The sequence below is a fragment of the Glycine max genome, chromosome 8 (genome assembly GCF_000004515.6).
Source record: "Glycine max cultivar Williams 82 chromosome 8, Glycine_max_v4.0, whole genome shotgun sequence".
NCBI classification, from domain to species: Eukaryota; Viridiplantae; Streptophyta; class Magnoliopsida; order Fabales; family Fabaceae; genus Glycine; species Glycine max.
Window position 1 is genome coordinate 37,550,361 of NC_038244.2, and position 13,578 is coordinate 37,563,938.

The window sequence follows — 13,578 nt, forward strand, 5'->3', positions numbered from 1 at the left end:
GATAACTAAATTGATGATTGATTAAATATTTATTTATTGTGATTGATTTACGATAGAATCATTTATACAATAGAATTATATCCCTTATTATAAATCTAGTCGATCAATTTTATATAATCTTAAAAGATAAATATATGATTTAATTTCATTTAATATTTTTTTGGAGGGATGTCACGTGGCATTATATATATATATATATATATATATATATATATATATATATATATATATATATATATATATATATATATATGAGATATTAAAACTCCAATTTTTAGTACATCATATTTTTTTTAACTAATTTAAATAGTTATTTTTAGATCATTAATCTAAAAAGTTAACTTTTAAAATCAATTACTTAAAGAAATGATTTCTATTATGCTAGAGAATTTTGGTGCCGTTAGAAATTTTTAAAAGTTTAACACCATTAGAATATTTTTCAGCAATATTAGAGAGATATCAGAGTGAGAAGATAATTGGTACTAGGGACTAAATCACATTTGCTTATCCAAAGACTAAATCTTATAATTTTTACATACATGGTCAAAACAACAAAGTCCGGATTATAAGCAAACTTGCTTTATTTTACAAAATTTAAATCGAGACTTTATTTAAGAATAATATAATTTTTTTTTCAATTACTTCTATTTGACATACTAATAACTTTTTAGCCAAATCCAGTCAAAATCAACAAACCAAGTAAACATAGAATAAAAATCTCATGCAAATTTTTACACAAAAGGGAAACTCTTCTTTCCTTTTATCAAGGTGAAAAAAAAAAACAAAAACAATTTTGATAGTCTCTAACGATTTTGATTTTGATATTATTTACTTATTTTATTTTCTCTTACAATGACACGTATGAACCAATCGATTCTGGCGGCTTCACATATATTTCTCTTCAAAATACCCCTTAAAGTCTTTAACCTAAGGCACATGCCAAGTTTCCTACATAACGTTGTCCCCTTCCCCACCCTCTTCTTTCATCCTCCACTCAACTTTTCTCTCAATCCTCTAAGTGTCTTCTACCCAATAGATTTTTTCATTTTTATGTGCATAAAGTTTTCTTCTTTCAATCCATCTATTGAAGCACTAGTTTCACAAGGTTTCTATTGATTCTTTTTTTATACCATTTTGAGGTCTAGCAATGGAAGGGAGCATTGACCCTGCAACCTCAAGCCTTCTGTGTCTGGAAAACAATGACATGTGCTTTGATGATTTTGATTGTAATGTTGCAGATGAATCTCCTTCATTGGACCACAAAAATCTTAACTTTAACAATCAGTATCTGATTAAGGACAATCATCATGGATCGGAACATTTGTTGGATTTTTCTGTACAGAGCGATGAAACTGTTTTGGGTTTGGTTGGGAGGGAGAAGGAAAATTTGCCCCAAGATGGTTACCTCAAGAGACTTCTTAGTGGGGACTTGGACTTGAGTGTTAGGAAGGAGGCTCTTGATTGGATTTGGAAGGTTGGTTTTTCTCTAATGGGGGTTCTTGATTCTTGTTTGTTTGATACTTTGATTGATGGAGAATAATTACTTTCAACAAAGTTTTTTTTTTCTCTTTCTTTTCTTTCAATGAGAGTGAAAAATGAATTCCCTTTAAGATTTTTATTTTTTGGTTAACTTACTTGGATTCTTACCTTGGTGGTTCAAGTATATTTAATGGGGTTTTAGCCATCTAACAGATTAACTTTTCCATTCTGGTTTCAATTTCTTTACAATTTATGGCTTTCTTATTGGATTTCATTTGGCTATTGCATTAAATTTTCCTTTATTTTCATAGATTTCGAAGTGTTTTATTTAGTGGCAGTATTTCTGTTAATTCCTAAACTGGTTTTGCAAGGCCAAATTCATTTGAGAATTCCTTATATTTTTGCATCTCTACTCATTCTATTTGGATTTTGATCATGTTCCGCTCATTGCATATGTGATTTGGTTTTGGATTGGATAACTTTGTTAGTAAATTTTACATTGCCTAATGTGATCAACAGGCTCATGCATACTTTGACTTTGGACCCTGTAGCTTATGTCTATCTGTTAACTACTTGGATCGGTTCCTATCAGTATATGAATTACCAGTAAGATCAAATGCTAAAAGCATACTAGTGTCTTGTTGAATTTGTGTTTTCTGATCTCCTTTTGATAGTCAAAATTCATTTTGATGGCCTTTTTCTCTTGGTATGTTTAGAGAGGCAAAAGTTGGAGTATGCAACTGTTAGCTGTAGCATGTTTGTCAATTGCTGCCAAAATGGAGGAGATTAAAGTGCCTCCTTGTGTAGATTTACAGGTATTGTAGAATCTTACTACCCAAGATTGTCAAATATACTTTTGGGTTGGCATCTACATTTTCCTCTGATTTTATCACTTTTGTTTGTAATTGGTTGGTTGGAGAACCTAAGTTTGCATTTGAAGCTAAAGACATTCAAAGAATGGAACTACTGGTGTTAAGCACATTGAGATGGAAAATGCAAGCTTCAACTCCATTTTCCTTCCTAGATTACTTCCTCAGGAAGATCACTTGTGACCAAGTTATAGTAAAGTCATCCATTTTAAGATCAGTAGGACCCATCCTTAACATAATTAAATGTATATATTCTCTTTACTCTGTTAGTGTGTTTACACTTTAGCCTTATACTATGTTCTTGAGGAATAATGTGGTGCTTGTTGGGAAATCAATATAGGTATCAATTTCTTGGAATTCAGGCCCTCTGAAATTGCTGCAGCAGTGGCAATTTCTGTATCAAGGGAAATGCAAGCAGAAGAGATTGACAAGACCTTAACATGTTTTTTCATTGTAGGGAAGGTAATATGTTGATTCCCACTTCCCACACAACAAACATGGGTGACTGTTTAATATGTATCATCTTCCATTTGTAAGTTATTTTGTTTTCTAAGTTATGAGGTTTTCATTTTGCAGGAAAGAATTTTGAAGTGTCTTGAATTGATCAAAGATTTGTCCTTGATCCAAGATTCTGCTAACTTAGGCACCAACTTAGCATCATTTGTACCCCAAAGCCCTATTGGGGTGCTGGATGCTGCATGCTTGAGCTCTATAAGTGATGAATTAACAGTTGGATCATATACAGATTCATCCCTTAATACTCCAAATTCTAAGAGGAGGAGGAAATCTGACTAAACCCTTCTGATGGGACATTCAAGTCATGAAATTTTAATTTATTTCCTTCACTAAAGTTCATTTGGTTTGGTGGTTGAATAAGAGTTTAGTGTGGTCTTTCAGGCAGTTGGTAACACACTCAATGAAGGTGTGTGTCTTGGGTGGATAAGATGGAAATTTAAGCACTTTCATGCTTATAGCATGAAAAGGAGGTGTTGCTAGTAGGTTATAGAAACAGCTGCGGAGAGATATTGTGGATGGGAGAGGAAATTTTGATGAAACAACGTGTTGATGAAGCAAAGCATGTCAAGTGGTAATAATTAATATTTGGACAGAATATAGCTATTCTTATTTATGTCCTAACTTTTCATTTTTCGGGAAAGAGAATGAAATATAATTTGAGATTTTTTTATTTATTTTGTGTTGTGTGCGAATTCTGGAGGAAAGATTGAATTTTTGCGTGTTGTCCAATTAAACAACAAAAAAAGTATAAATAAAAGGAAAGGCCTTACTTTCCGGTTATCCTTTCTCTTTTTTTTGTTGTGAAAAAGTTGATGGGCATTAGCAAATGACAAAAAAGGTAGATGTTAATTTTTTATAGTATTGTGATGTAAAATAAATGAATTGATAAAAGAAAATTGAATATATTATATTAAATATTTTTAAGGAAAATTTTTACCCATTTTGCTTAAATTATAAAAAAAAATGAAAAAAAAAAATAGCAACAATCTTCAGGATTTTCAATGTTATATTATCGCAATTTTTAATAAAAAAATCTATTATATATTAATTCTTTAATTAGGTTATAGTTTGTTTTCTTAATAGGTACTTTTCGTTTGTCAATTGTCATGAGAATAACATCACGTGTAATAATTTGGTTGATTTGGGCATGGGTATTGGAATTTTAGTTTAGGGTAACAAAGTGAATGTGGTTTGATTACTTGCTTTGGTCGTTGTCAGTATTTGCGAACAAGCTTTACTCAACAAACGGAAGATTTGCATCTGCTTGATATTGGGATTGGAGAATGCTATATTGAACAGATAAGGCCCACTAGCTTTTGTTTCAGTTACTGACCAATCAAAAAGTAAGTATTAACTAACTTCATTGCCAAAAATCCATTATGAGGCGCAACATCATAAGATCGGCAAATTTTATTTTAAAATGATTAATTTTTTTTTATGTAGTTATTTTCGAACTTCAAAAAGTAAAAATTATGATATGAGCAAGTTGAATCTGGTATGATCTCACCAAATATTATTTATTTTGAGAAATTATTAGATAATTTTGAATAATTACTATCTTATTTATGATCCCCTCAATCGATATTAATTATTTTCTCTTAAATTTAAATATTTTCATATAGAGATTGGTTGAGAGCATAAATAAGTATAAATAAGTAGTGGTTTAGGATTACTTAATCATAGAGCCATATAGAGAAGACCCACAAGTAGGTGCAACCATAAGCTAATTCTCACAAATGTTACTCCTCTAAACTATTTAAATACGTCGGAGCCATGTAGAACACTATGTGCTACAATCTATCAGCAAAATTAGATGGGTCTTCATACAGAACGATTCTAGTCAACTTAGACCTTGTTTGAATATCATTAATGCATTTGGGTTGGGTCTTAATGAGTTGATTCAAAATAATAGCCCCAGCGCCGTGCTAAAATGTAGTGAATGTTGTCAGAAATCAAGCTCTTACAAAACAAAAGCGCTTTTTCTTTTGGAGTTGTATTGAAATTGATCCTTTTTTTTCATATTTGACATTATGTGGCTCCAAGTAATTTTTTTTTTAATTTTGTCTTTTTTCTCTTAATTTGAATTGTTTTCATGCATTGATTTATTTTAAAGTTGAAAAGTGAAAAAAATTACTTGTATTTTTAGAAATCATCTATTTTCTTAAAAGAACCAGTTATGCATTTTAATTAGTAAATTCAATGTGACATCATGGGTTGTTATATTATTTGATTTACATCCTCTGTTTGCTTATAATCAACATCGATTGTGTTAGTTATGATTGTTAGCGGCACCCATATGCAATTATTAGGCATTAGGCCTATTTTTATATTTTAGTTATAACTTGTTGAGTCATAAGACGAATCAGGACCATATTAAAATGTAGTGACAATGATGTCATAGCTTGAATCAAGCGCTTTTCCTTCTAGAGTTGTATTGGAATTGTTTCTTTTTTTTAGTATTTCGCATTATGTGGGTCCAAGTATTTTCATTTTTATTTTGTTGTTTTCTCTTAATTTGAATTGTTTTCATGGATGGATTTGTTTTAAAGTTGAAAAGTGAAAAAAATTACTCGCATTTTTAGAAATTACCTATTTTCTTAAAAGAACTAATTCTACATTTCAGTTAGTTAGTAAATTCAATGTGACATCATGTGATGTTATATCATTTGATTAATATTCTTCGTGTGCTGACAATCAACATCATTTGTGTTAATTATGATTGTTAATAGCACCCATATGCCATTAGCAAGCATCAGGTTTATTTGCATATTTTATTTATAACTCATTGAGTCAAAATAAATAAGGATCCTCAATTATTTTGATTAATGAAAATAAATATTAAGTTTTAAAGATAATGTCTTATAGAAAACAGACAAAAGCAATGTTGTGTTTGTGTCTATTCCATCATAAGATAGTCAACGAACACTGAGTTTGTAGTTTATGATCGAGATTAATGTTCCATGTATTTGATCCTTCATACAAAGAAATGTTTGTTTTCTTCTTCATAGGATTTGTTGAAGAATAAAGAGAAAGACATAAGTCAAATAATAAAGCTACTTGCTTCATCAAAAGGCACACATAAAGTAAGTTGTGCTAGAACAAAGCTTGAATCCCCTAGTTTTTGTTTTGGTTTGATAATTTTGCAGTGCCTAAAATGTTTTAATAGATGAGACATTTGTATTGAATGTTTTAGACTACACATGTGTGAGAGATAGTTTTAATCTTTTTCATGCTCAGTGTTTGATCAATTATGAAGTAGATGAAGATTTCTTATTCTCTAAGTTTCTTAAGAACTTACTTTTACTTGAAATTTGGCTAGAGCATCGAATTAATCAATTGGCTCATTTGGTAATCAAATGCCTAAGCCAATTTCAGAAAGAATGAAGGATTTGCAGCTTAGGATAATCGATTACCCAACTCCTGGAAACAAAAAGAAGCTCTTTGTATGAATCTATAATCAATTACCACACTTGATAATCAATTATTCAGTCAACACAGAAGAAACTGAAATTGTCATACTGAAACGAATTAATCGATTACCCTTTTTGATAATCGATTAACCAATTTCTAGAATTGCAGAACAAAGAGGATTTTGATGAATTAATTGATTACCTATTTTTATAATCAATTAGATATGTTTTAACTATCCAAATTTATAAATACCTCTATGTGTTTTCTTAGAAAAAGACTCTTGATTTGTTCAATTTTAGAGAAAAACATTTCAAGAAAGTCTTCTAAAAGAATAGCACTACAATAAGTCAGAAGATTGAAGTTGATCAAAGAATCATTCATTTTAACATCATGATTTGATCATCTTGTGAAGAAATTTGATCAATCCTTTATCTTTTGATCTTTTAGAGTGTTGTTCTTGGTTAGAGTTACCAGGGATATTGAAGAATTAATAAGGTTTCAATTCTTGATCTTTTCTTGTAGGATTCAAGAGAAAGATTTATTTTATATTAGAGAATTGTGTGTGCATAGTGTTTTTACTAGTGTTCTCTATATAGTGGAAGTTCTAAGAGAATTTAGATAAAGCTGGATGTAGGTCCGAATTAAACTGAACCAATATAAACTCTTGTGTGATTCTCTTATTCTCTTTTACTCTAAGTTTTGTAATCATCTTGGTATTGAAATTGATTTTAAAGGGTCATCATAAAAGTTTTTGTTTTCTAAAAATATTTTGGAAAAACTTTAATTGATTTAAATGGATGTTTTTTAATCAGTGTTAAGAATGATTTGGTAAAGATTTTGAAAGAATCTATTCCACCTCCTTTCTATATTCTCGGCCTAATCCAACAAGTTATAGGGTACCTGAGTGATCGAGGCCGTACCCGAATCAAATAAACATTAAAATGTAGTAATTAGGAAGTGATCCTAGGTTGTTTCCCAACGAGCAATGATAAACCAAATGTTCATAACAGATATTAGAAATTAAACAGCGAGTAAAATTGAATTAGAAAATATCAGAATTAAAATATGTTGCTTCCCCTTGATTCACAAGCAAGTCTCTTATCCTAGGTTGCGAGAATTTATCCTTTATCAGTTTAACCACTTAATCCAACCCTAAATTAAATTACTAAGCGAAATTTAGCATAAGGCATTCATTATGTGATTAAGCAACACATACACCAATTACTCCTAAACGATCGTTAAGCATGAATGTAAATTAAGAATAGAGACAATTAATCAAGTACTAAGCATGCATGAATTAATAGCAACAAATTCAGAGTAATTAGTGAAGAGGAAAAACTGAATAGAATTTAACAATAATAATAGAACCTCAAAGAGAACTGTGCTTGATCCTCAAGAGAAAACAACGCTGGGGACTTAGCCTTCCATTAATCAATAGAGAACGAAATTATAGATTGAAGAACGAAATTTTATTGATAAAACTAAAAGTCAGAACTGGAATTGCAAAAAACGAGAATTAAAGGAGAAAGAGAAAAGAGAGCCTAAACTAGAACCTTGATGCTGTTATATAGTTTTCCAGCCCCAAAGCTTACAAATCTATTTTAAATTCAAGCCCATAAATAAAAAAATCAAATCTAGATAAGATAAGATCTAGATGAAATGATATCTAGATGAGATCAAATCTAAATAATATCTAGATAAGATAAAATTTTGTAGAATAAAATAGTCTGCCCTCTTCAAGTCCAAGCCCAATTCTAGATTCAAGCCCAATGCTTCATTAATTCTTGAAATTAGATCAAAAACATCAAATTAGCTGAATGGGCCCAAATAATAAAACTGCCTAATTAATTTGACAATTAAGATTAATCAGTACTTAAAATGGTGCAAAAAGGGTTAAGAAATAGGAGAAAATAATGACACATCAAAACCCCCCATACTTAGCCTTTTGCACTCCTGGGCAAAATGAAATAAAGAACAAAATCCAAGGATATCAAAGAGAGACAAACAAAAAAATTTACATATTTCTCAATGAACATCAAGGAATGAAAGGAATGAGTAACATCTAACATGAAGAGATCCAAAGAGTCAAGACATTTGTGAAAATCATCCAAGCAACCCAATCGTGGCAAAATAGTTAATTAGCTCAAGAATGAAAAATGATTAAGCCTCACAAGATATACACTCTATCTCTCAAGTGTCTAGGCTACTGTTTACTCTCGAAACACCCATGAAAACAAACACCACATAGACTTGGTAAAATTCTAAAATTGACAAACAACTTGACAAACACATGCACATGAGGATCAAAAGGTCTTTAAAGGTTGTAATGGGGCCAAGGACAAGGTAGGGGAAAAAAATATGGAATAAGTAGCTAAATCCCAAAGGAATAGAGGAGCAATGGGGAATAAGTGGAAATTAAGCACAAGTAGTAACAAAATCAACCAAGGCTCCTAAATCAAGTCCTCATAACAAGACCTCATTTATTCAACTTCACTTTTCTTCTTCTTCTTTTTTTGAATAGTACGAATTTGCAGAATTTGCAGCAATTGAATTTTGATTTTTTTTTTAATAATAAACAATATGAATTTGAAGATTAAAGCAAGAACTGGGCAATATATATATACATCAAGCATGGCCAAAATAAAACATTAAGCATGGCCAAAAATCATATCTTCCAATGAAACATACCCCCCCACACTTATTCCCAAAACAATTGCAAAGCTCCAAAATTCCTTAAGGGTAAGGTGATATCATGGTTTTTCACTTAAGGCTTGTAATGAGCTTCAAAACAAAGAAAGGGGAACATAGGCTCAAAGGGGCTATCAAATGAATTAATTCAAGGTAAGTCCATTTGGCTAGAAGCTTATAATAACAAAATTGCCTAAATCATTTCCAAATATGCATGTGAATTAGGAAGCATCAACAAGAATCAAGCCAAGGCTATTGTGCAAGCAATCAATGGGGCAAAACACACCAAAAGATTATGATGATGGATGGCTCAAATTCTCACAAAGGTAAACTTATCACTTTCAAATTGAGCTTTCAAAACTATCATGACATGTAGAGGAAAAACAAGAACTTCAAATCACAAAATGTCAAGAGACTTTTATTTTCAAAACAGTTACCCATTTCTTGAACATATCCTATAATTCAAAGAAAAATATGCAAAGTTGTACATGCAAACATAATTGACCTAAAATATTAAACTAGAAACCCAACAAAACTAACAAAACTAACAAATTTAACACAAACAAAACTAGCAAAACCAAAACCAAAGAACACTCCCCTCATACTTAAACAACACATTGTCCTCAATGTAGCACAATTAAAAGATTAAAAGCAATTAAACCATCAAATAGAATCGGCCAAATGTAATAAAAGTAAAGAAGGAGATAGGAAAAGAGAAACTCCCTAAGTCATGGTGGAAAAGAAGTAAGCTGAAGTAAGGAGATCTTTTGAGCAAGGACAACCCCCAATGTGTAATTGGATGCATCGCACATTAGCTCAAATGGGGTTGTTCAATCAGGTGCCTGAATGATAGGGGTGGTAATCAGTGCTCTTTTGAGGCAATAAAACGCCTCTTTTGCAACAAGTTGGATAGTGTAAGGGCTACCTTGCTAAAATTTCTTATAAAGCGCCTGTAGAATCCTGCATGACCAAGAAAAGATCGCACCTCTCGCACGCAAGAGGGGTAAGGCAATTGTGAAATAATAGAAATTTTTGCAGGATCTACTTCAATGCCCTTATTGGAAATAATATGGCCTAAAACTATACCTTGCTCAACCATAAAATGACATTTTTCAAAATTTAGAACAAGGTTAGTTTCAATGCATCTATTCAAAACCTTTTCCAGACTATCCAAACAAATATCAAAAGAGGATCTATATACAATGAAATCATCCATAAACACCTCTATGCAATTTTCTAAAAAATCACTAAAAATACTAATCATGCACCGCTGGAAGGTACCAAGGGCATTGCACAGGCCGAAAGGCATCCTCCTATAGGTAGAAGTGTTGAAGGGGCAGGTGGATATGGTTTTTTTTTCTGATCCTCAAGAGCAATAGTGATTTGCATATAACCAGAAAAAACCATCAAGGAAACAGTAGTGAGATTTACCTGCCAGGCGTTCAAGCATCTGGTCAATGAATGGTAGTAGAAAATGGTCCTTTTTGGTAACCTGGTTCAGCCTCCTATAGTCGATGCAGACTCTCCAACTGTTCTGCACCCAAGTAGGAATCAACTCCTCCTTCTTATTTTTTATCACGGTGAGGCCGGTTTTCTTCGGGACTACCTGGACGGGACTCACCCATTGGCTGTCAGAGATAGGATAAATTATGCCAGCTTGCAAAAGCTTGGTTACCTCCTTCTTCACTACATCAAGAATCACTGGGTTGAGTCTTCTTTGTGGTTGTCTTACTGGTTTAGCCCCATCCTCTAAATTTATTCGATGCATACATGTGGATGGGCTAATACCAGGAATGTCTGCCAGGGTCCAACCTATAACCTTCTTATGCTTCTTGAGAACTGATAACAGCCTCTCCTCTTGCTCATCAGCAAGGGAGGCAGATATAATTACTGGAAAACTTTTGCTATCATCCAAGTAAGCAGATTCTAAATTTGATGGTAGAGGCTTCAATTCTGGTGTGGCCAGCTGGATAGTGGTAGAAAGAGATGGTTTCTCAGCCTGTACCTCATAAAGAAAGTCAGAAGTATGTGTACTTCCTGAAACATGGTTATTTCTATTTGACTTTATAAAATCAATCACCAGACATGTAATCAATATCAATTTTAGATTCACTCTCAGCATCAAATTCAGTCATATGATCAAGTACAAGTTCAGATTCAATGCATGAAGAGTGACAGGCATGTAGATTAGAATGAAGATCAGTCATGTATTCATCAACAATATGGTCAATTATTTCAACACGAAATATAGAAAGATCTTCGGATGGGTATTTCATAGCATCAAGAATATTAAAATGAACAGTTATATCACCAAACTCCATAGATAGTGTGCCTGCATATACATCTATCTTAGTTCTAACAGTTTTCATAAAAGGTCTGCCTAGAATGATGAGAACTGATCATTTAGAAAATCCCTCATCCATATTCAAAATATAAAAATCAACAGGGAAAACCAATTCACCAACTCTAACTAGGACATCCTCTATGAAACCAGCAGGATAGGCAACACTTCTATTAGCTAAATGAATTACCACATCAGTTGACTGCAAGGGACCAAGAGATAGAGAATTAAAAATAGACAGAGGCATCACACTAATAGAAGCTCCTAAATCTAGCATGGCATTGTCAAACTTATTGTTCCCTATAATACAAGGTATGGTGAATGTACATGGATCTTTACATTTTTCAGGGATTTGGGGAACAGATTTACCAATCAATGTGGAGACATTTCTGCCCATACTAATTCTTTCACTTCCTTTAAGCTTCCGCTTATTAGTGCACAACTCATTCAAGAATTTAGCATATCTTGGAATTTGCTTTGTTGCATCCAGCAGAGGTATGTTCACCTCTACTTTTCTAAATGATTCCAAGATCTCCTTCTCCGCCTCTTCCATTTTTTTGTTGGAAATTGCTCTTGGAGGGAATGGAAGAGGGATATGTTGCTTCTCTTTAGATTCACCTGCATAGAAATTGTTAGGTAACTTACTCTTCATTTGCGGATGAGGAAGATGTTGCTGGTTGAGGTTCTTGACACTGCTTTCCCAACCTCAATGTAATGGCACTCACATTTTTGGGATTCTGGACAGATTGAGAAGGTAATCTGTCAGAATTCTGGGACTGTTGTTGATTTAACTATGTAGCCAATTGTCCCATCTGATTGGTTAAGCTCTGAATGGAGGCTCTGGTCTCTTGTTGAAACTGCATGTTTTGCATAGTCATTTGCCTCACAAGTTCTTCAAGGAAAGGTTGCGGAGGGGCCTCAACAGTTTGCTGTTTCTGGGGCTGTTGCTGTTGTTGCTGCTGGATTGGTGGAGGAACATATGGTCTGCTTGGGCCAGCAACATTTTGAAAATAAGGATGTTGTTGTTGCTGTTGTGAAGGATTCGACCATCTAAGGTTGGGATGATTCCTTCACCCGGGATTGTACCTGCTGCTGGAGAGGTCATAATTATTCTGTTGTGGATGATTTTGCTGCTGAGGTTGAGGAGGTCTGTTGTAAATGTTTGCAGCATAAGCTTCAGGCTGTTCAATTGCTTCATATTGTTGCACAGAAGGGCAAAGGTCTGTGTGGTGGTCGACTGAGGAGCATAAACCACAGAGTCTGGCGACAGGTGCAGATTTTTTATTCAATGCCAGCTGGGTTACCAGGTTAACCAAGGCATCTAGTTTACCTTCAAGCTTCTTAGTCTCGGCTGATGAAGATGAATCCGTGGCCACTTCATGCACTCCTCTAATGACAATAGCATCACTTCTGACACTAAATTGCTGGGATTTTGAAGCCATCTTCTCAATTAAATTTCTGGCTTCAGCAGGGGTCATGTCTCCAAGGGCTCCACCACTGGCAGCATCTATCATACTTCTCTCCATGTTACTGAGTCCTTCATAAAAATATTGGAGAAGAAGCTTCTCAGAAATCTGGTGGTGAGGGCAACTAGCACATAGTTTCTTAAATCTCTCCCAGTATTCATATAAGCTCTCTCCACTGAGTTGTCTAATGCCTGAAATATCCTTTCTGATGGTTGTGGTCCTGGAAGCAGGGAAAATTTTTTCTAAGAATACTCTCTTGAGGTCATCCCAGCTCGTGATGGACCGTGGAGCAAGGTAGTAAAGCCAGTCCTTTGCCACTCCCTCTAAAGAATGAGGAAAGGCCTTCCGAAATATGTGATCCTCCTGGACATCTAGGGGTTTCATGGTGGAGCAGACAATATGGAATTCTTTCAAATGTTTGTGCGGGTCTTCACCTGCAAGGCCATGAAACTTTGGAAGCAAATGGATCAGTCCAGTTTTAAGAACATATGGGACATCCTCATCAGGGTATTGGATGCACAAGCTTTCGTAGGTGAAATCAGGTGCAACCATTTCCCTTAGAGTCCTCTCATGGGGTGGAGGTTGTGTCATGTTCTCAGAATATTCAAAATCAGAATGTTCAAAACAATAATGCTCAAAATCACCAATAACAGAATGCTCATAATGCTCAAAAGGTACTAAATGATGTGTAACTAATATATGAAATGTCCTATCTATCTCAGGAATAAAGGGTTGTAAGTCAGATGGATTGCCTCTAGTCATACACTATATTCAGCATGCACAGCTAGTTGTCTTCTTATGCAAGTAA

At 33.5% G+C, this 13,578-nt stretch overlaps 1 protein-coding gene and 1 non-coding gene across 3 annotated transcripts; both read left to right on the forward strand.

Annotated features, from left to right (window-relative positions):
• Positions 1-930: 930 nt before the first annotated feature.
• Positions 931-3,644, forward strand: LOC100779104 (cyclin-D4-1). 2 transcript variants are annotated; one of them, XM_006585868.4, is made up of 7 exons: positions 931-1,105; positions 1,239-1,474; positions 1,999-2,085; positions 2,196-2,294; positions 2,407-2,593; positions 2,689-2,810; positions 2,925-3,644. In XM_006585868.4, exons 1-7 carry the CDS (start codon positions 937-939, stop codon positions 3,141-3,143), a joined length of 1,119 nt encoding a protein of 372 aa, XP_006585931.1. In that variant the 5' UTR covers positions 931-936; the 3' UTR covers positions 3,144-3,644. The 2 variants fall into 2 exon arrangements, with proteins under 2 accessions (XP_006585931.1, XP_025985527.1); XM_026129742.2 differs by having other exon boundaries at positions 931-1,474.
• Positions 3,645-12,876: 9,232 nt separating this feature from the next.
• Positions 12,877-12,983, forward strand: LOC113002525 (small nucleolar RNA R71). Its single transcript, XR_003268079.1, has one exon. It is a non-coding gene; the product is annotated as a small nucleolar RNA R71 (small nucleolar RNA).
• The last annotated feature ends 595 nt before the right edge of the window (positions 12,984-13,578 follow it).

Bases quoted from the DNA above. Each gene is read 5' to 3' on its own strand.
- LOC100779104 (XM_006585868.4), top strand. From the start codon at position 937: ATGCCAAGTTTCCTACATAACGTTGTCCCCTTCCCCACCCTCTTCTTT. The intron at 1,106-1,238 runs GTTTCTATTGAT...GTAATGTTGCAG, and splicing joins TGAAGCACTAGTTTCACAAG to ATGAATCTCCTTCATTGGAC. The intron at 2,295-2,406 runs GTATTGTAGAAT...GGAGAACCTAAG, and splicing joins CTCCTTGTGTAGATTTACAG to TTTGCATTTGAAGCTAAAGA.